General features: G+C 38.1%; 1 protein-coding gene across 1 annotated transcript in view; it reads left to right on the top strand.

Moving 5' to 3' along the window:
• Positions 1 to 5,819: 5,819 nt before the first annotated feature.
• UGGT2 (UDP-glucose glycoprotein glucosyltransferase 2) overlaps positions 5,820 to 27,073 on the top strand; it is a 92,308-nt gene continuing 71,054 nt past the window's right edge. The window contains exons 1-8 of the mRNA XM_074149661.1: positions 5,820 to 5,980; positions 7,340 to 7,422; positions 15,285 to 15,415; positions 16,540 to 16,652; positions 20,323 to 20,497; positions 22,479 to 22,575; positions 23,618 to 23,699; positions 24,805 to 24,905. Coding sequence (XP_074005762.1) covers positions 5,820 to 5,980; positions 7,340 to 7,422; positions 15,285 to 15,415; positions 16,540 to 16,652; positions 20,323 to 20,497; positions 22,479 to 22,575; positions 23,618 to 23,699; positions 24,805 to 24,905 — 943 coding nt within the window. The remainder of the gene's footprint in view (positions 5,981 to 7,339; positions 7,423 to 15,284; positions 15,416 to 16,539; positions 16,653 to 20,322; positions 20,498 to 22,478; positions 22,576 to 23,617; positions 23,700 to 24,804; positions 24,906 to 27,073) is intronic.

The following is a 27,073-nucleotide window of genomic DNA, read 5'->3' on the forward strand; positions in this document are numbered from 1 at the left end:
GTCAGAAACCTTCCTTTATTACAAACTAATCGATAAACATAATTTTCCCTTAGTTTAAGATGAGATAGTAGTTATAGGAGAGTACTATATATACCTGTGTGTATTCTTAGAAGTTAGCCAAATACCTGTCTAGATGCCTGACCATTTTATTTTAGTGACAAAGATATTCAAAACACTATGCATCATCATTGCGTACACCTAGCATTAATCCTGTGGCTATTCTTTTTCTTTTTCTTCCTGCATCTTTGGTGTCCCATAGCCTGGAACTGCACATCGCTGCTCCAGGAGCACGAGGGAGAGGTGAAAAAGCCTCCCACAGCGCATCCCACCGGCTCTTACCACTGTGGTGAGCTTGCACGGCTGGGAACTGAAGGATACAGGAGATACCATTAGGAGAAGCTAGCACATTAGGGGTTAAGCAATTTGCATTTCGTTAATAACACTTCATTTTTGCCCTCAAAGTTTATCTACATTAAAATATTCTAAATGTAGTGTGTTTCTGTAAGTCTAATTATATGCGGTATGTGAAAACATATTTGATAATCACATTTCTAATTATGTGCAATCACTTCAATACACAGGTGCAAAGCTCCAGAAATATGCATATTTGAATCTCTTCATATACAGATATAAACCACAACTTTGTGGTTACTTTAGTGTTCAGTGACCAGTTTTTTCTCTGAGACTGTACTTCCTTGGATTTTTGAGTGGCCAGTGCCATTGGCGCCAAAGAAATGTGCTAGGCTGATACCTAGGATTGAATTTATATGTGTATGTTCCAGTGCAAAAAAAACTGTAATTCCTGACCTTTCCAAGGTTTATGAATGTTTTAAAGTACACATTTTATAATTTATTGGCATGCTGACTTCAAAGATGTGGGAATCATAATTTTTAATTTTCTTCTGGGAGCTTTAATTCTCACAATGTTCCTTTAGTATATATTTGCCTGGCATATCATACATACATGCATGTGAATGTGTCTTTTCCAGTTTGGATTAAACTTAAGAGACCCTCCTAATGGTTTAATAATAGAAGGTAATACAAGACTTGAGCAATAAATCCATTTTCATTCTATGTGTAATAGCTTGTGGTTGCACTTTTTGCTTCTCTTTCATTTAGATGTAACTTATTTTTTACATTGATTTTTAAAGCTGTCTTCACAATGGATTGTAATTAGCTTTGTGTATAAATCATAAAAATTGAAAATTTTATATACTCAGATTAACTGAAAAAGACATAAAATATTAATTTGCATCATTCAAAAGTAATACATCTATGTTCCCTCTAAAGATACTCAGCATAAATTCTTGGAAGGAATAACTTTACATGACTTGCCCATAAGTATTCTTTTTTCAGGTTTGGGAAGTGAGCTGAAACGAGCCCTGACAGGTGAGAAACCTATACTAGTTTGCTACTAACACTACCAAAATGATAGACCGACGAGAAAGGATGTAGCAAAACCCGAAAAGCAGCACTGGAATTTGTTCCACTGGAAAAAAAAATCCATTGTATTTCACTCAATAAAGCAACATGAATTGCTCTGTTTGGCTCTAGCTACACAAAGCTTTAATTAAAACAAATTACACTTAAGAGTCACAGAGTAGTTTAGGTTGGAAGAGCATGCCGGAGGTCACCTTGTTCTATTTCTGCATAAAGCAGGAGCAGCTTCAAAGTTCCCTCAGGTTGCTCAGCGTTTTGTCCAGTCAAGAGTCACAGCCGCACGAAAGACAGAGCGTAATCCAAAGTGTCACCACTCTCTGAAATCAGAGTCTGGAAATTAGAATGACATAAGGCAGAGGGGAGCATCCTTTGAAGAAGCGCATTCTATTTTTATTTCCTGCATTAGAGGTGCACTAGCAAGACATTCAGTGGGAAGTGAGGGATATCGTTCCCAAAGATATAGGATTTCTCCTGCCAGCTGCTTGGCCACATGCAGCCTGTGAGCCAGCTGGTCCCGGTGCCCGGCTTCTGCTGCGGCCTGAACACTGTTCCACGTGCAGCCGGGAACAGGGAATTACTCCAGAAGAGGTTACCTCTTTAGGAGCACGTGCCTCCTCGTGTGGCAGTGGTTCCTCCCTCCTGCTGAGTCCATAATTCATCCTGAGCCAGGAGCTGCTGCGTCAAACAGCCCAGTGTGTGCCTTCACTGGAGGATGCTGGACATTGGGGTCTATACGTAAAGCTGCGCAGGAGAAAATACAATTGCAATTCTGAACCAGTTAAAAAAGAAGAGTTTCTTCCAAGAAAAACTGTACTTGGCTTTAAGTAGCCAGTATGTCGTGATTCTGCAGTCCTCACTTCTCTCAAAGGTGACTTGGCTGAGTGCACGTTCAGGACTCTGGCTAATTTCCCAACTTATCTTACGTTTTCTTAGGTATCCTGGAAAGGATTCAGAACTCGCCTTGCTGATCTGACGAAAAAGGAAAAAATCACTGATATACTTCATTGTACAGGTATTTTATGTTTAAATTTTCCACCCTGCATACAGCAATAGCACCTTTTGATTCATACAATGATAGGCGTAGAAGTCAAATCCTACTCCTCTCTTCTGGGAAATACTGTATTTTCTCAGTGAATGCACCTGTACCTTCACACTAAAGTCTTTTTCGTGCTGCTGTTGCACCATGGGGCCAGAATTGTCTTGAGGCACTTCATTGCACGTATCAGCTCATGAATGACTGTAAAAATATTCAACTTAGTGCTTTTTATTTATAAATATTCTACCTACTGAAGTTATAACCTCCCAAACATTTGCATGTGAGAATCTAAAACACAAACATGTGGCTATTATTTATTTGAATCATTAACAATAGTGATTTTAGAGCCTTATTGTACATTTTAAGCTGATTTTTGCATCACCCATGTATCAGCTGTGTTCCTTTCACTGAGCACATAGACAGATCCACCAGTTGCAGTTAGGGAAAGAAGGAAAAATGTTCTTTTTTTCAATGCCTAAGAAGCTCACAGGCTTCTGTGAATGAGAGAATAATTATGAGAGCATGCCAGTTAACAACCAGGGTTGTCAGTTGGCATCAGAAGCAACAGCTCATGTTGCATGATAAGCTTGATCCCGGAAGCTAAGATTTAGCATAGTCAGACTCAGGAAGACCTGCTATGTCAAAGATTTATCCCTTGGTGCAGTTAGTTGCTCAGATTTGGCATGGCAGGAGCCAGCATGGTCCAGAAATTAACACACCCACGCTGTCCTGTTGGCACAGCAGAGCAGTGGCATTGCCTAGGAACTTGAGCTGGTGTATCCAAATGGAGCTGCAGTCCCCATCACGGCCATGTTTTGCTGTCCTCCACCACGCAACACAGACAGGCCCAGAGATTCACAGGAAAGTTGTTGATCTGGCCCAGGAAGTATATTCTTTACGTTTCTGAGGCGGGTTATTTTAAACAAGAAGCTGTGTTTATTTAAAAAAAGCAAAATGTTGCTTCGGTTTCTTTCCTTTTTTAAGAAAAGTTGGAAAGAGGAGCATCCTGGAAGAGACCCATTTGCTGTCACTGCAGCTGCACGTGTAGGCATAGCAAAGCAGCATAAATTCCGACTGCCAGAAAGTTGCCACTGAGCAGCTTCTGTGAGCCGTTGAAATCAGGCTTATGTTATTTCTGCATCAATTTTTCTTTCACTTGCTCATCCCTGTAAATCAAAATGAAGAGCTAACAGGCTATAAAATATATTTTGCATTGTTTATTACATAACACCACTATATTGAGATATGCTAATCAAATAACCCGGGTTGGTCTTTATTTTCAAGGGAACGGACAAAGAGCATCCTTAATGTCTTCAGGAGAACACCTCAAATGCCTGACGTAGGAGTGAGTGACACTGACAGGTTCTACAGAGATGGGCCTCCAATCTCACAGCGAGATAAAAGGGTGCCAGCAGTTACTGCTCAGGCGGCTGTCAATTAATAACCATATAACGGGTATATCTTTTGACTGGTGTTTGACATTTACATTACCTCCGAGTTAGGGAGAAAGGGAGCCTTTCAGCTCGAAAATTGTTTTCAGTCCGTTAAAAAACAAAGTTTTATTTTCAGCTAACTGAATATGCTGATGAAGCTCAACTTAGTTGCACTTATTGCTACTGTTTCTATTAAATAGACATAGCTCACTGTGACTTACACTATAAAACATTTGCATCTTACTGAGAAATCTTCATTAATCACTTCCTCTCTTCACACTGAAACAGCTATGATAATCAATTCTTATTTGCACAGCTGTGATATGAATAATTTTTAAATTTTGCTGTAATTGTTCTTCTGTTCTGCTGAAAAATGGTTTCAGAGAACTAAGGGTTTTTCTCACATAAATATGGCGTGTACGTACAAGAATGGCCAAGTGTTATTTGGAATACTTAATTACATAAAATTATGCTGTGGAAATGAAGATTAAGTCTGCTTTCCATCTTCTGGCTTTGCACACTGCTTAAAAGATTAAAATCTGCCTTTTGTCCAAATATATAGAAATAGAGTTTTGAAAAGGGCTCCTTGTGACTTACATGTAGCTAAGGTACCAAAGCAAAGGGAAGGTGGATAAATATGCAAAAGCATCTATAAGGAAATATAATGTATTTCTTTCTAAAGGGCAATCAGAACTGCATCGTAAGCAATGGATGAGGCTGCCCAAAGAGGTTGTGGAGATGCCATCCTTGAATTTTTTCAAGACTTGACTGGACTTCAGAGCTGACCCAGCTCTGAGCAGGAGGTTGGACTAGAGACATCCAGAGCTCCCTTCCAACTTCATTTAGCCTATCCATTATCCTAAATTTTAAGCACCTAATAAAATGGCAATCCAAATGTGAGAGAGATATATGTCTTGGCAAGGAGATCCTTTCTGTCTCGTGGAGATCTCTGAATTTAAGCAGAAGGATAAAAACTGAACAAACTATCTTCTGTAGTTCACCACAGATTAATTATCTGACCTTTGATTAAGAGCTACTACTTTATCTTGCCATCGATTTCAAAGCTAATTGTATTTCCGTAACAAGTAACAACAAACTTAAGCAAATTTAGTTGCCCAAGGAGTATAAACCAGAAGATACAGAGGCTCCAACCCTCAGCTGAAACTGCAGACCAACAAGGTAAGAGCCTGCCTGCCTGGGCACACAAAGAGAATTGAGTAAGGTGTTAGAAGACCCCAGACCAAAAACCACCACTGGACTAAAAAATGCGTTGAGGGGCGGGTGTGCGGATCACAAGGCTGTAACAGCCCATGTTATTTCTTTGTTCACGCTGCCTCTCTTTGGAGGCACTGGTCTGTCCTTGCTGCTACATCTTCCAATTAAATTAATTATTTTTTCAAAAAAAAACCAACGCCTGAGACTCTGCTGCGGGAAACCCAGGGCCGAGCCTGAAGAAGGAGGAAGCACGCCCGAGAATAAACGAGGCTGTGCGACACCATGACTACCGTGTGAATGCCCGGCCAGCGGCTTCTCCTTTAACAGGGAACCGAGAGACCCCCTACGCAAAACTCCCCCTTATAAAACAACACGAGAATTTAAAAAAAATAACGGAACACCCCCCCTTCCCGCCTGAGGGAGGCGACGCAACCGCCGCTCCCGCGCTTGCGCCGCGGCGCAAGCCGCCCGTCCGCCCCGCCCCCAGCGCCGCGTGTCACCACGCTAGCCTGGCTGGCCCCGCTATTTATTTGGCGTCATCCTCTGATTGGTCCCTGGGCTGACCAATAGCCCCATGGCCAGGGCACAGCACAGCCAGTGGGAGCGAGGCAGTGGCCGTCGTGGGCGGGGCCGCGCACGCCGAGGCTGAGGGGGCGGCGGGAGCTCCGAGTGCCCCTCACCGCCCTGTCCTCCTCATGGCCGGCGGGTGGCTGCCGCCGCTGCTGCTGCCGGCCCTCCTCCTCGCTCTCCTGTGTGCCCAGCCCTGCCCCTGCGGCAGGGCTCCGGCCTCCTCCCAGGCCGTGACGGCCCGGCTGGCGGCGAAGTGGCCGGCGACGCCGTTGCTGCTGGAGGCGAGGTGCGTGCAGCCGCCGCCTCCTCCTCATCCTCCTCCTCATCTTCCTCCTTCCCCAGCTGCCGCGGGGACTGGGAGCGATGGTGGTGCCTCCCCCGGCTGTCTCCTGGGGGGCGGGGGCGCCTGGCTGAGGGGGCGGGAGGAGGGAGCCCCTTCTCTCGGCGGAGAGGGAGGGGGGGCTCTGAGAAAGGGATGGCTGTGTTTCTCTCTTCCTCTGTCAGAGGGCGCGTTCAAGTCCTCCTTTGGTATAAGGCTTAACTGTTTTCTCCCTTCGTAAAATGCTACGGGTGCTGCTGACGGGCTTTCAGTTGCTTTGTATTCAGCCTGGGATGTTTTGCAGATTAGTTCGAGGAGATGCAGTGGGCTAATCTACACAATCCCTACCTTCTGCTCGCTAACGGTCTCTCTTCCTCTCCCCCCAGTTAGTTTACTTTCACTCGTGAATGAAATGATATATAAAGGGATTAGTGAAGATGTTAAGCTGTAGTAGTAAAACATATCTTTTTTTTTTTTTTTCTAGAAAGGTATTGTTAATTTATAACTTCAAAATTTGAAGTGAAAATTTTTTCCAGTATCACGTTTGTTGCTCCCCTGCCAGTTTGGTTTTTAATCTTTTGTGGTGGTGTTGTTTTGCTCTTAAAGTTATTTGCTGCTGTTTATAGAACTCCCATGAAAGGGAGGATTGCAAGCTTCTATGATCAAAGGAGTGTTGAACTTCCAAAGTAAAGACTAGAAAACAGTACAGTCATGCTAGCAAGTAGATCTTTTTGATAGACATCGGGGGGGAAGGAGGGGGGAAGCAACTGATGTTGCCTTAAAAAAACCCCACAAAACTAAAAATGTTTTTTTTTGCTATAAAGCAAATCTTACCTTTTATGTTTTTGTAAGGATTAACCCGTTTTTGAAAGTGTTCTGGAGACTGGAGATGTCTCCTGCATAGCAAAATAGACATTGTCATTTAATTAAAAACTGTAACCTGATGGAGTGTGTGTTCTCATTTGTATATTTAGCCACTATTAAATAAAGTTTGTGTGCTGAGTTGATTATATTTATAACTGTATATTGGAATACCTGTGGAAAAATAAAGTGAAAAATTATGTTTATTTCTGTATTGGAGAATAGTCTGCTTGCTTTACAGCTCCCATTGTTGAGTTCAGATTGGTAGTATTTTGTTCAAAATTTCTTTTAACCAAAATATATCACTGTTCAGTGTTCATGCTGCAGAAATGTTACATAGTCATTTGAATACTTAATACTTGGTTGTTGCTGGGTATTTGTTATTTTAAACAACTGAAGATTTTTACTATGGTACATCTTTGGACAAAATCAACCTATGGACAATTCATTTTTATTTTTGAACAGTGAATTTATTGCAGAAGATGGTAATGAGAAGTTCTGGCAGTTCTTGGAAACTGTACGAGAATTAACAGTTTATAAACAAGGAGGTAAGTTAAACGGCATGCTAGTTTTAGTATCACCTTGCACTGTATTTAACTTCTAAACATCAAGCTAACACATTAACTAGTTCCAGTCAGGTAAAGCTTAACTCTTCCACTATTGCTTACTAGGTAGATTTCTTTGAGAAAGTTGTAGCATGTTTTCCCCTAGGAGCTCTACCTCCAGAGGAGCTCTAAAAGCAGGGAAGATATGATGGACTGAACTGTTGTTACAATATGAAACAGAAGTGTAAAGATTACAAGATACCTACCTTCTTCTGTGACTCAGCAAGAGTTTATAGGATATTCAGTGTTTTGTGTAAGATATAAGTTTTTAAGGGAGAGAAACCCACAAATAACTAAAATGAGAGTGCTAGCTAAAAGAAAAAATGAAAAGAATGGCCAAAAAAAGTTTTAATACTTGTAGGTGGCATAGAGGTTTAAGGTATTTATCAGGGATTCTTGTCAATGGTGAGTTGCATTAAATTCTTACGCCTGAGAACGCCGACTACATTCTAGGAGTGTAGCCAGCAGGTCAAGAAAAGTGAATATTCCACTGTATGTGGCACTTGTAAGACTGCCTTTGGACTACGGGACCCAGATTGGGGCTCCCTGTAAAAAGAAAGACAAGACATACTAGAGTAAGTCTAGGGAGAGGATCACCACAATGGCTTGGGAACTGGAGCAGATTTCTGAGGATAGGCTGGGAGAACTGGGTTTTACTCAACCTGAGGAAGAGAGGAGCAAGGAGAGACCTCCTATCTTCCACTTTTTATGAGGAAGGTGTAGAGAAGATGGAATCAGACCTTTCCTGAAGGTACACAGTAATAAGAAAAAAAGCAATGGGCACAAGTTGAAACATGGAAATTTCGGTTAGATACTAAGGAGAATGTTTATGCTATGGGGTTGAGTAAACACTGGAACAGGCTGCCCCAGGCGGCTGTGGAATCTCTGTTCTTGGAGATTATCAAAACTCCATTGCATGAGGCCCTGAGCAGCCTAGTCTAGAATTGAAATTAGATCTTCTCTAAGTAAGTTTGGATGAGGTGACCTCCAGAAGTCACTTTGGTCTTGAATTATTATTTTATTTTTTTGTGAGTAGTTTAGATGCAGCTGATATTGTCTTGAAGAGCGATGTATTAGATAGTGCTTTTTATCAGCCATTTCTGAGGCTGATAAAATCAGAGGTTTTTATCAGCCATTTCTTGTCTGCTTGCTTGGATCAACTTTCCAAGAAGTTTGAAGCTTTAGTGACACTATTAGTTTTATAGGTGTCTGTTGAAATTTACTGTTAGCTGCATACTTTTACCTATTTTACCTGGATAAACTCTGATTGAGAATAAATAAGTTACCAGTAGGATGATCTGAATGGTCTTTCTTGCCAATAAAGTATTACGGTAGTGGGGAACCTTAAGAATGTACTACAATAATACTTTAAGCATACGAAGCAATTGATGCGTGTATGTTTATTTATCATTATGGCAAGCAAACTCTATGTTTATAATGCAGGAAAACGGAGACATTCTGGCACCAAGTGGTTTTCTTAAGAGTCAATTCATAGTTGGGGTAGTGTGTACTTTATGAACAGGATGGGAAGGAAAGATTCTGTTTTAGAGGAAAAACTGTTATTTAATGACAAAATCACATCAATTTTGAGTCTTCCAACTTGAGAGCATCTTGCTGAAGTCAACATAGTAAGGGTGAAATAGAAATATGAACATAATATGTATTCAGCAATAGTTAAGCCACTTCCAGTAGGGAAGTCTGCATATCAGAAGTAGTCAACGGGGATTCACCAAGGGGAAGTCATGTCTGACTAACCTGATAGCCTTCTATGATGGCATGACTGGTTGGATAGATGAGGGGAGGGCGGTGGATGTTGTCTACCTTGACTTCAGCAAGGCTTTTGACACAGTCTCCCACAGCATCCTCATAGGTGAGCTTAGGAAGTGTGGATTAGAGGAATGGACAGTGAGGTGGATGGAAAACTGGCTGAAAGACAGAGCTCAGAGGGTTGTTATTAGGGGCACAGAATCTAGTTGGCGGTCTGTAACCAGTGGAGTCCCCCAGGGGTCAGTACTGGGTCCAGTCCTCTTCAATATATTCATCAATGACCTGGATGAGGGGATGGAGTGTACCCTCAGCAAGTTTGCTGATGATACAAAACTGGGAGGGGTCATTGACATGATGGAGGGCTGTGCTGCCATACAGGGAGACCTGGACAGGCTGAAGAGCTGGGCAGAGAGGAACCTGATGAAATTCAACAAAGGCAAGTGTAGGGTGCTGCACCTGGGGAGGAATAACCCCATGCACCAGTACAGGTTGGGGGCTGACCTGCTGGAGAGCAGCTCTGAGGAGAAAGACGTAGGATTCCTGGTGGATAATAGGATGACCATGAGCCAGCAATGTGCCCTTGTGGCCAAGAAGGCCAATGGCATCCTGGGGTGCATCAAGAAGAGTGTGGCCAGCAGGTCGAGGGAGGTTATCCTCCCCCTCTACTCTGCCCTGGTGAGGCCCCATCTGGAGTACTGTGTCCAGTTCTGGGCTCCCCAGTTCAAGAAGGACAGGCAACTGCTGGAGAGGGTGAAGCAGAGGGCTACAAAGATGATTAGGGGCCTGGAGCATCTCTCTTACAAGGAGAGGCTGAGGGACTTGGGTCTTTCTAGTCTGGAGAAGAGAAGGCTGAGGGGGGATCTGATCAATGCTTATAAATACTTAAAGGGTGGGTGTCAAGAGGAGGGTGCCAGTCTTTTTTCAGTGGTGCCCAGGGATAGGACAAGAGGAGATGGGCACAAACTTGAGTATAAGAAGCTCCACCTAAACATGAGGAGGAATCTCTTTACTTTGAGGGTGGGAGAGCCCTGGAACAGGCTGCCCAGAGAGGTGGTGGAGTCTCCATCTCTGGAGACATTCAAAACCCGCCTGGACGAGTTCGTGTGCAACTTGTTCTAGGTGGACCTGTTCTGGCAGGGGGGTTGGACTAGATGATCTCCAGAGGTCCCTTCCAACCCCATGTGATTCTGTGATTAGATGTCTACAATAAAATGGTCAGCTAGAGTGAAGGATACTGCTACTGAAGTAGTGGTGTGACACAGTTACTGCGAAGTGTGTAATAGTATACGCCTGAGCAGAAGTTGGTTCTCTAGATGGTGTGGAATGGGTTCCGTCTTAGCTGTTGCATGTCAAGACATGCTGAGGTAGAGGGATGTTCATGATAAATTAAGGCTGAAGTAACAAAAACTACTTCAGCAAATTAAAAGATCTGGCTTTAAAAGGGATTGGTTGGAGTAACTGGCTTCTCTATTCTGCTCTGGATGATACCAGGAGTAGATAGAATGGATAACTGGCAAATTGTTGGTTTTTAAATAGAAACGCTTTCATAGAAGGTAAAGAATTACTAGATTTGAAGCTGAAAAACTGCGTTTATAGGGGAACTGGATGATAGATTTGTATCCCAACCTATTTCAGCGGTATTAAAGCTAAAACTTAAAAAATCAAATACAGTGGCTTTTTTTTTTCCTTTAAATCATCCCTTGGATGATTTGCAATCTGTTGTTTATCAGTTCTGAAAACTTGTTATTTTAAATTTAGAATAATCAAATTAACATATGTTGTTAACTTGCTCATTTAAAATATTTGGCTGTGTCAAATTAGGTCTAGTAATGGTCTGTGTAGCTATGATATATGCAGCAATTTAGTGGACTTGATAGGAACAATGTATGTGGAATTTGGTAAAGCATTTAGTCTGGTGATGTATTTGGTTGTAAAATTTTCTTTAATATGAACTCAAATCAACTTGGGTGTCACTAAGATTATACACTGTGAAAAACATGAAAAAGTTAATGATGGGATACACTATATAAATTAGAGTGAGGTCTTCATATACCATGGACAACACTGTGTATGTCTACTTAACACGCAATGTATTTTCCACAAGTCTGGTGGCAAGTTTGGAAATGCCAATAATGCTATTTTGGGCTTCATGTATGTCATAAGGAAATCAAAGCTGCAAAAATTTCATATTAAAACCAGCACAGTTACAAACCACTGAAGATTGCTTTTTAAACTTGCTGCTGCTTTTTTATCTCAAAAGGTTAATTTAGGATCACTAAGTGAAGGTAAGTAGCCAGTTCCCTGCTGACTAATTATAACTTGAGTGTTTACTGTCTTTCCAAGTGGTTCAGTTTTATATATTGAGTTTTCAGCAGCCACTTAAATACATATTAAAAAAAACAAAAACCCACAAACTCCACACAAACACACTAATAGAGAAACTATTTTCTCTGAAAAAATATAACAATATATTACACAGAGACAAGAATCATGCAAATTATTTGTTGTAATCTGGAAGACTGTACATTATTCACAACTGAATTAGATTGATGTTGATGTGCATGTAAAAAAAATACTTATGATTCAAGAGGAATCGGTTTCACAAGCTTGGCACTCCTATAATAATCATGCACTAAAATAAAATATTCCCTCTCTACCAGCATCTTGCTTGAATGTCATAAGGATTTGACTGGCCAGTGATTGCTTGAACTGCTGTTATCTGGGATCTCTAATTCCCTGGCTGATCTATGGGTACAGATATGCACATCTATGCTGTTGGAACAATCACCATACTCCCGTCCCTCAAAATAATGATCCCAGCACCCTGTACTCTTCTAAGTAATTGTGTGCCTTATGTTTACTCTCCATACCTCCTGTGCCTCAGCACTTTGAATTCTCCTCCAGGCCACCAGTGTATATTCAGATTAATTTTGTGCTGCCTGTGCATGGGATCTGAGGAGCTGTGATTTAGACCTTTACTTTCCTTTTGTGACCATCCTGGTCGTCTCCCTTTAATTATTTTTAATCTGCCTGTGATGCGAGATACTGCTGTAGATTGTGGATAGTAAATGTCAATGTTTAAATGTGTCTACTTACCTAGCTGTTCAGTTCCTGTAGTCAATCTAATCAATCTGGCCACAGCAGCTGAGAGCGATATTCAGCTGACAAATTTAGGCATCTTTAGAGTGAGTTAAATAGCTTTTCAGGTTTTGCTGGCTTCTAGGCTGTATCTCTCTTGGCTAGAATGGGATTTTACAGATACATAGCTCATAAGCATGCGTTCAGATGTCTGAAATCTGGAGCTGTATCCTATTAATGTTGTCTCATTTATTTATTTTGAAATCAACTTCGTTAATGAATTTAGTGGTATTATGCTATCATGCAGCAATTTATGACCAGAAACATCTGTTTCTCCATGGTTCCCTATAACATCCTAAGAAATTTAATATGAATTAATATGACTTTTACTCTTTGGCGTAGAGTGCAGTGTTAAAATGTGCCTGGAAGGCAAGTAATTATAAAGTTTCAAGGAGGAAATAGTATGTGAAAATAATTTTGAAAACTGAAACCGTAGTTCTGTATGTAATAAACTTTAAAAAGTGGTTTTGCATTAGATGTATCGTATCGCATTTGATGTAGATTAATTAATCTTGCTGAAGTTTAAAGTACAGTTGTAGTCTGAATGAAGCCGCCAATGTAAATGTAAGTTGAAGTGGTAGGAATGGATGCACAACTTGATAAATGTAACCTTGTCAATACGCTGTACAATCATTTTTGAAGGCACATGACAAATACTATCTTTTTTTTTTCCCTTATTAAAATCATCCTTGTCTTAATCATCTTCTGGAGCAAAAATGCCAGCTGTTTTCCAGGACTGAAAGCACAGCTGGAATTTGTAAGACAAAGAATTTAATGTCTTGTGGTAAAAATGTTTTTATTGAGGCAATATCTTTAGATTTTTATATTCAATAACTCTTTATTGTGTTCAATAGGATGTTATTTGGGGCTGAGTGGAGAGGCAGAAATTTCGGGTGGAATTTTTATTTTTGTGGAGATGCTGTGAAGAAAATTTGAAAGTATCGTTATTGGAAAGACATTTCAATCTGAAAGTATTTGCCACTTCCAAAATTTTTGCATTCGCTGCTTGGAATGTGCGAAGCCAAAATTATCTTGTTTGAGTTCTGCCACAGCTATGTGTAGGGTTAGAAAACATAGAAGAGATGAGCTTTTCGTCCATTGAATTTAATGTTAGACAGTAATGATCATAGACGTTTTATGGGAAGGCAGCTTCCTGGAAATGCAGGTCATACCCTTTGGTAATCGTACATATTTTTTTTTTTTTTTTCTAGTGGATTACAGCAAACTCAGCCTCTCTAAATAATGAGTTTTAAGAAGTAGGAAGAGGTAGAAAGGAGATCCTAGAGGCTTTAAGGACAAAAGAAGGTTAGAGGTTGTAAAGAGGAAAGTGAGAGGATAGGAAGTGCTTAGTTATGAAAGTTGTATACAGGACTGCTGGGAGCAGTTAATGGATATTTCCAAAACTGTGGCCTGTAGGGCTATTGTATGTGATCTAATGTTTTGCTGGAACCTAGGCCACGGTGAGAGAATGGCTTTTTGATTGCTGCACTCATCATTTGATACAAATACTTCTGAGATCTACTGCAGCTGAGGCAGGTAAAATCTGGCACATTAAATCATCTGAGGTGATTTTTCACACTGTGTAAAAAAAATTGGTGCCTCTTTGGACCCCTAAAGGAGTTTCCTTCTGGGACGATCATTCCACTTTCACAGCAAGAGCACCTTTAAAATAAGGTGTTGACCTAAGAACACAGATAAATTCAAACTGGACAGCTAGAATGCTTCCTCCCTGCAATTCACTTTCCCTTTGCTGCAGGTTTTTGCTTTTGTAGGGGAGAATATTTGAATTACACATTAAAAAGTTCTTGAGTCACTGTGGTTTCCACGTAGTACCTTATCAGTGAAGTAAAATGCATGCTAACTACGTAGATATGGGGGGTTTGGCCCATAAGTTGGCAATTCTGGACTGTTTCACACGTGTTTTATCTGCTGCTCCTGTGGATGAGCAAGCTCTGGAAGAGGGATGGTGCACAAGGCTTGGTATGGTCACAGCTTTTGTTCTCTGACTCTTGTTTGTGTTCAAGAATATCCTATAGTACAATGTATGCAGATTGATTTAAAAATTTGGTGAGCATTATTCCCTGAACAGATGCAGGTCTTTTTCACAACTTGATAAAACAATATTACAACCTCTTTCTAATTAGGCTTTTTTGCCTCACAGTCCAAGGACAGCATGACTATATTCATGATTATATGTCTCTAGCAGAAGAAATGAAGGTTAATTATTTCCAACAAATGTTCTTTATAATCAATTCTGTTATTCCCAGGCACCATCCACCTTTCTTCTTACTTGGACTCCTAATTTTGGCCTTGGCAAGGCAAGATATGCAGGGAGAAGGGGCACCAGTTCACGTTGCATCCATCCTCATACTCTTGTTCATCATCTATCTTTAAGGAAGAAGTAGGATATGTGAGAGTAGCACAAAGAGTGTTATCTTTAGAACATTTTTATTTATGTAAGTTCCATGGTTGGTGTGTTCCAAGACTAGATTTGAGGAAATAATGTGTAAAATAATGCTGGTTGAAAGTAAGTAACCTTCAAAATTTGTGTTGAAAGGCTGGCATAATCTTAACAAATAGAAATAAATGAAAAAGCTCTATTCAGGACTTCGCGTTTTGAGTCTGCAGAGAGACATTATTGTCTTGATTCGATTTTTATATTGCTGAAAAATGATTTGGATGTTAACTAGTGCTATTGTGCTCACTCTTGTTGTATTTATGTTGCGTTAGGCCTTTAGAATTGGTAGTAAAGGAAACAATTATCAGCAGACAACATTTGAGACTTTTGAACTGCCCAGCAGTGCTAACATAATATTTGCCTGTTATGTAGCACAGGTAGATATGCCACCTCATTCATGGCTAAATACCAAAAGTGTCTTTTTTTTTTTTTTCTTTAACAGATTCAGAGCATTCCTATTACAATTTAATCTTGAAGAAAGCAGGACAATTTTTATCCAATTTGCAAATCAATCTATTGAAGTTTGCACTCTCCATACGGGCATATTCTCCAACTGTTCAGATGTTTCAGCAGGTGACACTATTATCTGATATATTTGGTACATGATTTTATGTGGTATTTTGGCTGCAGAGTGAAGAATGTTCATTATCACAGTTCAGTAAAATATATCCCGACATTATTTGGAATCAAACATGATCCGTTTGTAAGGGTGATGCTTTATAAGCTGGTTATATTGACAGGAACAAATATTCATTTTTAATTGTATGGATAGCATTTTCAGGGGAGAATTTTTGGAATTGTTCATTTTTAAAACTCGGATTGTGAGGGTTTTTTGCGTTGCTTTAAATAAATCCTGTGGGAATTCAGATACTCCCAATGTAGGAAATCTCCTATAGCTTCAAGTCATTTAAATTTGTGGACTTCTCTCTATCATTATATTAGTATTTGAAAAGTTGGAGGGATAGAACAGTCAAATACCTGCTTTGTTAATGAAAAAGTGGGTGGGCATAACTTCACTGTGCCTCTAGCCTACAGCTGCCTCTCCTCCTTTTAGCAATGCTACCTTCAAGATAAAGTGAGAAATCCATGTTTCTGAAAGGTAATAAACTGTAATAAAGTTAAGGTTTTTTGCAGGTATTCTCTGGAGGAATACCATCATCTCAGACTCATATCTTTTCATTTTTATCTTTCAGCTTGTGAATCCGAAGTCATTGATATGCAGTCATATGATTCGCACTTTACATGGGAATAGCTGAATAGAGTTTTTTAAAAAAACAGAAAAAAGGTGGGGGGATGGGAAGGAGAGAGAACCAAAAATTGATGTTAATTATTTGGGATTTATTGCTTAGCAGTCAAATCTTTTTGCGTTAACATGATTGCTGATAGTGACTAAAAAATATCTCAGCATACAGGCTGTGGTTTCAGCTTTAGATTTCTCAACCCTGTCTTAGAGAACATAATTGGACTTGCGTTTTCTGGAGCATAACTGCATTTGATGGACTACATCTTACAGAGGTTATAAGGTCTTAATCTTCTAATATTTTCCATTACTTTTTTCACATGTACCCAGTTTTGAATGGGCCTAATTAGAAACATAACTCAATGGCAGCTGTTGAGTTATTTTAATCACAGGGATGTGAGTTTAAGTTGAAGTGCAATCAGAGCATTCTGGTTGAATATAATTGTTGAAATATTAGATTGCAGCTGATGAACCTCCTCCAGAAGGCTGCAGTGCATTTGTGGTTATCCATGAGAAGCACACCTGTAAGACTAATGAAATAAAAAAGCTGCTGAAGAAGGCTACTAAGAGGTAAGTGTAATGATCTCTTTTAAGAGGAAAAATAGATTACTAAAGAGGAAAATGTATTATTGCATATATACCGCAGTACTTTGAAATGTTATGTTCTACTGGATAAGACCAAGTCCATAAATCTCTGTTTACTGGATATTGAAAGATATAATAAGATATAATTTAAATAATAATTTAAAGTATATGGTACTTTAAGTTACTTCGGGGTTTGAAATATTTTAAACACTTCCTGCTCTAAGAATTCATCAATTATGAACAAAAGTAGGGATTTAAAATAAAATCATAGAGCTTTTCTCCTCTGAACACATGGATAATTTGGTAGTTCTTCCCATTTTTTTTAATATGGAATAGTGAAGTTTAAGTTATAGTGTACTTTCTCTAGAAGCTTACCATTTAATGCATCTGAGGTAGTACTTCTGCTGACAGACCTTTCTATGTGGTCAGTGCTGCTGCATTTGAGATTTTCTGGATGGTAAGGGCTTAGCACAGGAGTGGAAGAGGAGTCTACCTCAACTGACACAATCTTTCCTCACCTTATGCTAGACTTTGAACTATCAAGTCTTTCTGCAGGCTTTGTCCTGTGGAAACTACCATCAGTCCAGAATGAGTTTCAGCCATTAAGTAACGTAGAACCTATCAAAATAATGAATAATAACAAAATCAGGAAAGCAAAATGTTTAATCTCTATTAAAAAAAGAATTCATTCATATTTTTTCAAGCCCTCTATGTAGCATTTTTTTTTCTTTGTTTGTTTTTCCTGCAATGGTCAAGGTCACCATAATATACATTAGTGTCCATACTCTCAGCTGCTTCATGGAGATATGTAGAGCTGAAAGATGATTTAGTAAGGCATATTTCTTGGATTTTGATTTCTATCAAATATAAATTGGAAAAAAAAAAGCCCTGAAAGCCTATAAATTTGCCTCTTTGGGGATGGTTGCTTCTGAAGACAATTTTGTGTTCACACCATAGTGTGATTTATGGCATTTTAAAAATTTATTGATACAATTACAACCTACTAAATCATTGTCTTTTATATATTCAATAGCCAAGGTTTCTGCAAAAACACTTCACTGTCTAGTTTGCCATGTCCCATTTTGAGCTATTACATTCTGCCTCACAAATGTCCCTTACTTTCTTACATACATTGTTTGTACTATATTCTGGCTTTCAAAATGATGTTGAATTCTTCTGGTCGTATATTAAGGCATCATGAGACCTTAACATTTTATCACTATGTCTGAATATGCTCTTTTAAAGCAGTTAACTGGATTCAGCATGTTTTCCTTTCTGGAGATGCTATCCCCAAATTTACAAGATTCTGGAAATTCATGATACTAAACGATAGAAATCCAGAAGTATTCAGAATTAAGAGAGTTAGACTTCTAGGAATCATGAACTTTAAGAACTCGCACCAAAACTTAAGTTTTTTCTATTAATTTGCTCTTGTGTTTTGGATAGTTTTGTGTGTACCAGTCACATTACAACCTTCAGAACTGCAGGGACAAAATCTTGATAAATTTCCTCTCCTTCTGTTCACTCCAAAAGTAGTTGAATCGTTAAAATACTTAGAGTAGACTTTGAGAAAAACATGTTCACCTTCAGGTAATTGTTTCTGCTGTTATTTCCAGTTGTACTCTTGAGGGCTCTGGATGTTTCAAAGCAAGATCTTCAGTGGTTAAATGGTTGGGATTGCTTATCTTGCTGATTGTCCAAAACACAACACTAAGATTTCTGGGGCTGTTGCTGCCAAGAGCAGAAGCTTTGATGGGAGTCACATATTGCTCAAAACAATCAGTGCTTTAGAAGGTTTGTCAGTACCTATCTGCTGTCTTCTGTCCATCATATTCCTTCTGCTCCTGGTATTGGCAATTACTAAGGCATGCCTAGTAACTGGTTAGCGAGTGCAGAGCTCCATATCCATGTATTTTTTTTCTTTTTTTTTTTGTCTGCCCAACTGCTATTCCTTCCCTTCCAGGCAACCTTCTCATGAGACTCCTTATGGCAGGAAATAAATTAGCTTTCAGCTCCAACAGCAAGAGAATCAATTACTTCTCACTACTATTCAGTGCCGAAGAGAACGGAGTTCAAACAGAGAATGGAGGCTTATCTTGGATTTACAAGGGCTGAACGCTTTAGGTCTCCAATCCAAGGTCATTATGGTTAGCCCTATGCAATGTTATTTCACCACAGCACTTAATTTTTTAGTGAAGCTTCGTCATTATAGTATAAAATGCTTCCTTTGAGACTGTCAGTGTTCAAGAAAGTCATGACAGCCCTTGGTACCCACCCTTTGAGAACTGGAGTCATTCTTCTGCTGTATGTATGTGACTTTCTATGAAAAAAGAAGCTCCCTTGATTTAAGTTTTCAATTCTCTATAAAGGACTGTGGCTGTTCTTTTCTCTCTGGATATGAGAAGAAAGCTGCACAAGTGACATCCCATATATGTGCTCTCATTCAGGGCAAATCTGGATCTGTTCTTGAACAGAGCGTACTCATTTCGGGAGTTGTTTCAGGCTCCTTGGTGACACCTACATTGACTGCCCCATCTTATGAAGGGAGTGGGAAAGCTTGCCTGATATTGCTGTGACACATGGCTGTGTGCAACCTGAGTTAATTCTCCAACCAGGCACCTCCTTTTGTCTCTGCCTTATAAACATGGTCTTTGATTGTGTACCTACCAAGTTACCAAAGGTATTGATGTCAAGACCCTGAGTAACCTAATACAAACTGGCTCCGCTTTAAGTGAGGGTTTGCAGCAGATGACTTCCAAAGGTCCTTTGCAGCACAAATTATTCTGGGATTTTATATTGAAGATAAACCTAAGCTGTGTATCATGGAAACTGTGATGTGTGGAGTTCTGCTCACACCTTTCCAGTATGACTTTTCAATGAGCATCTACTACACGCTTTTCTGGAGTGTGTGTTGGATAGAATTTCTCAGCTTGCCTTGGAGAGGTTTGGAGGCAGCTGACTGGTCTTTCAAGTGTGACTCTGCAAGGGCAACTGTGAAAAAGTGTACTCATCAATAATTAGCACATTGAGTATATTACTCAACCACATCCATTGTTACTTTTCCATCTTTCCAAGGATTTATTCAAAAGGTGTTTGTAGTCATCTAAGAAATCATTGCAGATATAGAAAGTGTAACTTCTCTACACTCACGGCCTTCAATAAAGGAGGGTAGGTAGGCAATCAAAATTTGTAAAATTAGCTGAATTAACAGAGTTGATGGTGTAAGAGAAGCATAACTCCAGTGTGTTGGCAGCTTTCTTGAACTTCACTGGCTATCCCTCTGCTACTCTGTTACTCACTGTCTGATCTGTACATCTCTAGTAGATGTAATGCGTCGTTTAAATTAAAAGGTTCAAGGTGTAAGTGATTGTTGCACAAAATCTCAAAGTGCTATGCTCTTCATTTGCTCGTGTTTTTGGCAAAATGTATTAATTTATAGTTGATCCTGATTGTTCAGTTTCTTGGGCTTTAATAAGAAAATTTATGTTTTAAGTTCTTTTGTGAGAAATCATGATGATTTTGTGATGATTTTAACATGGCTTGTATACTTTTAGCATGTAAGCCCTTAATAGTTTTTCAATTATGAAGTGGAAAAACTGCTACTGCTTTTATTTTCTGGATATATAATATCACAATTATTTGTTTTTAAAACCAGACCCAGGCCCTATCTTTTTAAGGGAGATCATAAATTCCCAACTCTCAAAGAGGATGGCCCAGTAGTTGTTCTTTATGCAGAAATGGGTACGAAAGACTTTGTTAAATTCCACAAGATTCTATCTGAGAAGGCACAAAAGGAGGAAATTGTTTACGTTCTCCGGCATTATGTTCAGGTATGCAATTCAAATTAACATTGATTCAGTAAACTGTTAGTATTCAGTCTTTATTTTCCTTCCTTTCTGACAAAGCACATTTTCTACTTTTATTTTTGCATTTGCCTAAATCATGTGCAATATGTATTCTAATTTTAAAACTTTGTAGATGAAGTGATTCACCTAATATAAACTTTGAAGCTGGGAAAGCATGATAATATTATCTAATCCTGCATGCAAGCACTGTTTGCATCACTGATCTTGAAATAACTCTTTTTTTTTGGTTGTGTCTGCTTTTTGTACATTGTACAAAGATCTTGGGTGAATCTTGATGTAGCGGACTGAACATACTTATAACAAGAATTAGAAAAACGGGAAGTAGAATAGAAAATAAAGTTGAAAAATAATTAATTATAATTTTATATATTCTGAGTATAATTGCATATGTTCATTGTAGTGCAGCAGCATGGGCTATCACAGTCAGTATCATTGACCAATTTTTCGACAGATTCCACAGTGTCAGTATTTTAAACATAACGTTTCTGAATGCTTTTCTTAATTTACGCTTCTCCATGAAACAAAACAAGACAGATACCAGTACATGGAAATATATTGTCCCCAGTTTTGGTTATTGGAAGGTTTTTGTAATTTATATTCAAAGTACAGCTTTTAAATAGTGCAGCTAATACAAGAATAATCTCATGAAGTGAGAAGTTGCTGTGATTTATGTAGACCAGGCATTTCAGGAAGATGAGATCTGTAGTTTGCAGCTGATTGAGTTGTTTGCTCACAGTAATGAAATAGATTGGTTTCCTCAAATTCTCTTAAATTCTAAGTTATGTGGAATATAGTTGTACTGAACTTTCTGTTTTTTTATGCATTTTTTTTTTTTTCAATTAAATATCTACAGTCTCCTTGCTCTGACTACTTATGAGCTATGGTCCCTCCAAATGCCTGTTGTATTCCTCCCTGCATTTTTTCTATCTTGGGACTCCTCTTCCCTTTTCCTCTGTCCTTACAGTGTTCATTTTTATTCTTTGGTTCCCACTGAGAGGGATTCTCCCTCCTTTTCAATGTTAAATACCAGAAGAGGGAGCATTGAGAGCAGAAGAGGTACGGTTTTTCTGCTGTCTGTTTTTTGGTTTTGGGGTTTTTTTGCAAGTATCACCAAGACTGCTTAGAGAGTGCATCTCTGCATTGAGATTTGCTTACAAGATTAGTAGAGAAAAAAATCCAGCCTTGCTGGGTTTTCAGTTATGGGTTGGAGGATTCTCAATACAGAACGATTCTTAGAAATTGCAAGCTAAAGCCACAAAGCTTTCAAGTTCTGTGCGTACGTAAATTGCATTTTGGAACGGACATTTTCACACATTTTGGGCAAATTAGGGCGCATCTTTCAGAAATTATGTGTGCTCTAAGTAATTACACTGTTGAATGCCAATTTTCCACTCCAAAGTTAGAAATACTTGTTTGTTTTTAATAAGTGGTGACTTATTTTTTAGCAGTGATACTTTAATATGTTTTCTTAATCCTCTATGCAGAAGTTGATTAACTTTTTCATCAAAACTTTTTGAAGGAATCAGCCTGAGATAGAAATAGAGAATTTCCTCCCAATATGCTGAAACCTGGCAAAATTATAAAGAAATGAAAAGCAGTTTAAAACTTGACCAGTAATTGTATAGGGATGCTGTCAGCTCTGTTCTGGTTCTTCCTCTAATATTATTTCAAGTGATGACATTTTTGACAGGCTTTCTGTGGTCTGCAGGAGATAACAGAAAGTAAGGACTTCCTTTACACACCTTCTCAATGGACTATCGATATGCCTTACATGACTTTTGTATGTTGTTTGATGTGATATTTTGTATTTCAAATCATAATCTGAAAGGTGAATTTAAGTTATGACTGTCATAAAATTTTAAAGTTACAATATTGGTTGTTTTTGATCTCCTATAAATACAGTTTTTCAAGTTTTTTTTTCTGTTAAAATAATATCATCAAACAGAAACCAAGCTCCAGAAAATTGTATTTATCTGGATATGGTGTAGAACTTGCAATAAAGAGCACAGAATATAAAGCAGTAGATGACACACAGGTTAAAGGTATGTTGTTTTTTTATTCATTGTTTTATTGCCGATACCATTAAAATATGTTACAATCTTCAGTTCGTAGTTAGTAAAGTTTTGAAGGTTATACTTAATTTCTTTTTACAGAAGAAAGTCTTAGCATTGCAAAGTAGTATATTAAAATATATGTGACTATTTCTAAAGAGCTGTGCTTAGAACATATTGCATTACCTAACCTGTATTTATTGTTATATGCAGGTTTATTTCAAAATGTAACTCATTCTTCCTTCTTTCAATAAGTATAAGAATGTTAACTGTTATTGTTCGATTATTTTATGTTTGTTGGCATCTCTAATGTGCTAACAACCACAGTATACACACATTACTGTTTCAGGGTTGGGTTCCTAAATTTTTGTGGAAAATGCTTTCATAGCCTTCAGTAGGAAAGATGTGCTCTATCATTGTGTTTGGTACCACTGTATGTTACTACATGTTGAAATCAAACACACGTCACAAAGTAGTAGCTATAGCGTTCTGATGGAGAGAAATTACTTCATGTGGAGATCTACAGGATTTAAAGAAAGTTAGTTAACTCTCTTTTGGTAAGAGTAAGGTTTAATAGCCTTTGAGCCACTTCAAAAGTAGTTTAATATTCTTTTAAGGGAAAAACTCATCTCTGACTTACATTGAATGCTAGCTGAAGATTCAAGTGTTTCAAAGTCGTATTTTTCAACCATAAATCTGGTAGTAGTTGGCTGGTAAGAGTTATACTTTACAATATAAACTGAGAAACAGCTATTTTGGGAAGCAAACTATTTAAACATAACAATTTCATTTATGTAAAAAACATAACCTTTGGATGAATGATATTTAAAAATAATTTTGAATGTTGCTAATTTTTGTAAAGTGATTTATTCTGATGCCAAAATATGAATGCATAAATATAAATCTAATTGAAATTGTCTGGGAATGACAACTTTCTGTTTGTATGTTTCTATTCGCAGTTTTATAATTCATAAGAACATAATACATTGGTAACTGTCTTGTTTTATATTGTCTATATGTGCTGTGTGTTCAGGAGCAAATGATACAAAAGAAGTGGAAGATGATGATGATGAGGAGGAAAGTGATGTCCAAGGATTTCTTTTTGGCAAATTAAAGTGAGTTGACATAAGTTATAATTTAAGTTCTGCATTAGTTTCGGAAACACGAGTCAAAACCAATTCTTTTATAGAAGTAGTAAGATTTATGTTGAAAACTTGCGACTGGTGAAATTTCTGATTGATTTTTTTGTTTTGTTTGTGTGTTTGTATGTCTTTTGAGTGTAAAGATGCAATAGTTGTTTATTCATTTCAATTTGTTGGTTTTAGTTTTCTAATTCTCTCAGAATATGTATAGTAACCTGTTTTTAAAGTAGTCGTCTTCAGTGATTTATTTTTTTTCTTTTTCTGTAAAGAACAACAGTTAATACCATCCAACAGCTAATAAAATGTGGGGGGAGGGATTCCTTATGAAACTTCTTAATATCTAAAATAAATTATGAAATATTATAAAACTTAAAAACAGACATCTAAAGCATTAAGACTTTTAGCTTCTTGCTTCTTGTTCTATACTTCTAGTAGAAGAGTCTTTAAAAATGTGGTGGTGATTGTTTGATGTCAGAGGGTGTCTTGTTGCAGACTGAAGTCTTTGTCCTCAAATCTTCTTTGCCCAATTATGTTTTCAAAAAAGATAGAGCATGGTGCCCAAAAGCTTGGCTTCTTCAGGTCGTAATAGTGCTTTGTGTGCTTGGTAGCTTGCTTTTTGTCAGTAATGTTAATTTATAAAATATTCTCAATATTTACTTAAATATTTTGTAGGTAATGCAACAAACTCTGCGTGTACGTACAGTTACAGTTAATCTACAGTACAGTTAGTATACAGTTAAGTATACATTACGCTATAGTAAACTTACTATGCAGTTAACTATATTGTGTGTTAATAATATTTCATCTTTGAGTTTTTTTATTCCATTAAAACTTAGGTGACAGGGTTTGAGAGAGCTCACTACAAAACAATTGAACTCCTTAAAATTAACAGGTTTTTAGTCCTCAGAAGTCATCTCTTCTCACCCCAAATCCTCATTTTTCTTTTAAGAATGAATTAAAATTTTAATTCTTGCTTATTACCATGAAGGTATAGTATTAGCTATGAGCAATACTGTGGATAAAAGCAGACATTGATGTCACTGATTTTTCCTTTTTTAAAAAAAATGTTTTGTTGTAGACAGATGCATCCTGATCTGAAAAATAATCTGAAAGAGTTTAAAAAACATCTAATTGAAACTACAAACAACATGGAACCGCTGAAAGTTTGGGAGCTACAGGGTATGTATTGCATTTTTCTGAACTAACACAGCACTCCATTGTCGTGGTTTTGGCCAGATTGGCCAATCAGAATGACAGATGGCCTCTCTCTCCCCCCTCTTCAAAGAGAGGAGAGGAAGAGGTAAAGAGATGTATAAGTTTAGAAAAAGAGCTAAATTACTTTAATGAAAATATTAATAAATAATGAAATAATAATAAAATAATTTTTAAAAAGGGAAAAAAAGTATACAGTATATACAAAACTGTATCAAGCTCCCAGGATGATGATCATGTCACTAGCAGGCACAGCGAAAAGTCCCAGACTGGACTTGGCGACGGACAGGAGCTGGATGCCAGCTCTGGAGTCAGGAATGCTCGGATTGGAATCAAAGGCAGACAAACAGACAGGGTCCTCCTCTGACATCGGCCATTGAAGAAAGAGAGCTGACCCTTTGATCCCTCAGCTTTTATACTGAGTGTGATGCAGATGGGATGGAATACCCTGTTGGTCAGTTTTGGGTCACCTGTCCTGTCCGCTCTTCCCCACAGATGTGACCCGTCTATGCTTTTTCTGCTTTTAACCCTCCAACAGGGCAAATAATGAAGTTACCTGATGTAAGGTCCTTGTCTGTTATAGCAATAAGTATAAGCAAGGACCTCTCTGCATACTACTCCTTGGTATAATCAGATCTTATCACTCTGAGAGTGAAGAGCTTCTGAACAATATGCTGTTAATTTCAGAGTTTAGTCAGTTAAAAGTGGCTCAGCTAAAAGGGTTAAATTACTGAACAGAAAATTGGTTCTGTTTTACCTTAAACCAGGACATCTGTTTAATTTTCCTTTGTTATGTTGATGTATCAACATTATGATAAAAGCTTCTTTTAAAAAGAGACACATAGGTTAATAAAAAAGCAGTATTATATCAAGTATTTAAAAAGAATGTATGGATATCTTGTCCTGGTATTATATGCTAGAAATTAAAGGAGTGTTGAAGTAATTTTATAGATACAGAATCGTAACTAGCTTTACTGATATTAAAGACAGAAGTTATATTACCATTGTAATTCTCTGCTTGATGTGTTATCTCAGATGTTAAATTTAGTTTCAGATTTTTTTTTGAGAAATTAGGCAAAAAATACCATTTTGGCATGACTACTTAGTTGGGACAAAGTACAGGTTAGGACATTTTGTTTTCTTTAATTTATAAATTCTAACTTTCATTGTGTACTGGAGTTCAAACTGATACATTTTAAAACGTAAGGTCAAATGGAAGAGCACGTCTTTAAAAGCTTTCCTGTGGAAAAGGAGAATAAATATCTAGAAGTTGATTTCTAAACAGCTTTTGTGCTGATGGCCTGCAGGGCTTGAATGGAATTATAAATCACTCTTAAATAGGTCCCTAAAATGTTGTGGCACCTAAGTTTAGGCAACTAAAATGTACGTGTTATATTTTTCAGTTACAGAGGACAAGCTGATCAAAACTAATTTACCTTTATACTAGGGCAATGAAGGAGACAGAGCAATCATCTGAACTTAGTTTCTTTTGGGACCCTGACTGTTATGGAGCTTGCTAGCAGTGTCCAGTCTGAAACTGGCTGTTTGAGATAATTATAGTTCATTTGCAGTGTTTTATCAATGAACTCACCTTCAGCTGCAGGATTTATCTTTGTCCAAAACTTTAAAAAAAATTGAAAAACATTGCATTTCAGTTCTGCTGATAAATCTACTATGCAAATAAAAAGAAAATTAATTTTTGTCTAGTTGGTTTTTTTACACAATTGAACATCAGTAAAATGGTATTGAAACAGAAGCAGCTGTGAAGCTTTGATCCCTTTAGCGCGTACCTTCAGAAGCCTGTATGAGGTCTCTACTTAGTGGTGGTCTTTTCTGTGGCGTCATGACTATATAAATAAAATTGAAATTGGTGCTGCTTCTCGAGCAACCAGTTTTTACAGTGTTGAAAGTAGGTGAGCTGTGGAATGCTGTTTGTTTAGTGTATGGAAGAGTGGTACTGGCTTCTGGTAAGTACATTCAGGGCCTTTTCAGACAGGACATCTTCAGCCCCCTCTTTGGATGGCACAATTGTTTTGTTACTCTTACCCTTGACATGTTTGGGTGTTTTCTCTAGTTCATTCTTAGTGACTAATGATAGTCGCTGAGTTAATGGCTCAGCTACTCTCTGATTTCCT

The sequence above is a fragment of the Numenius arquata genome, chromosome 1, assembly GCF_964106895.1.
Source record: "Numenius arquata chromosome 1, bNumArq3.hap1.1, whole genome shotgun sequence".
NCBI lineage: Eukaryota > Metazoa > Chordata > Aves > Charadriiformes > Scolopacidae > Numenius > Numenius arquata.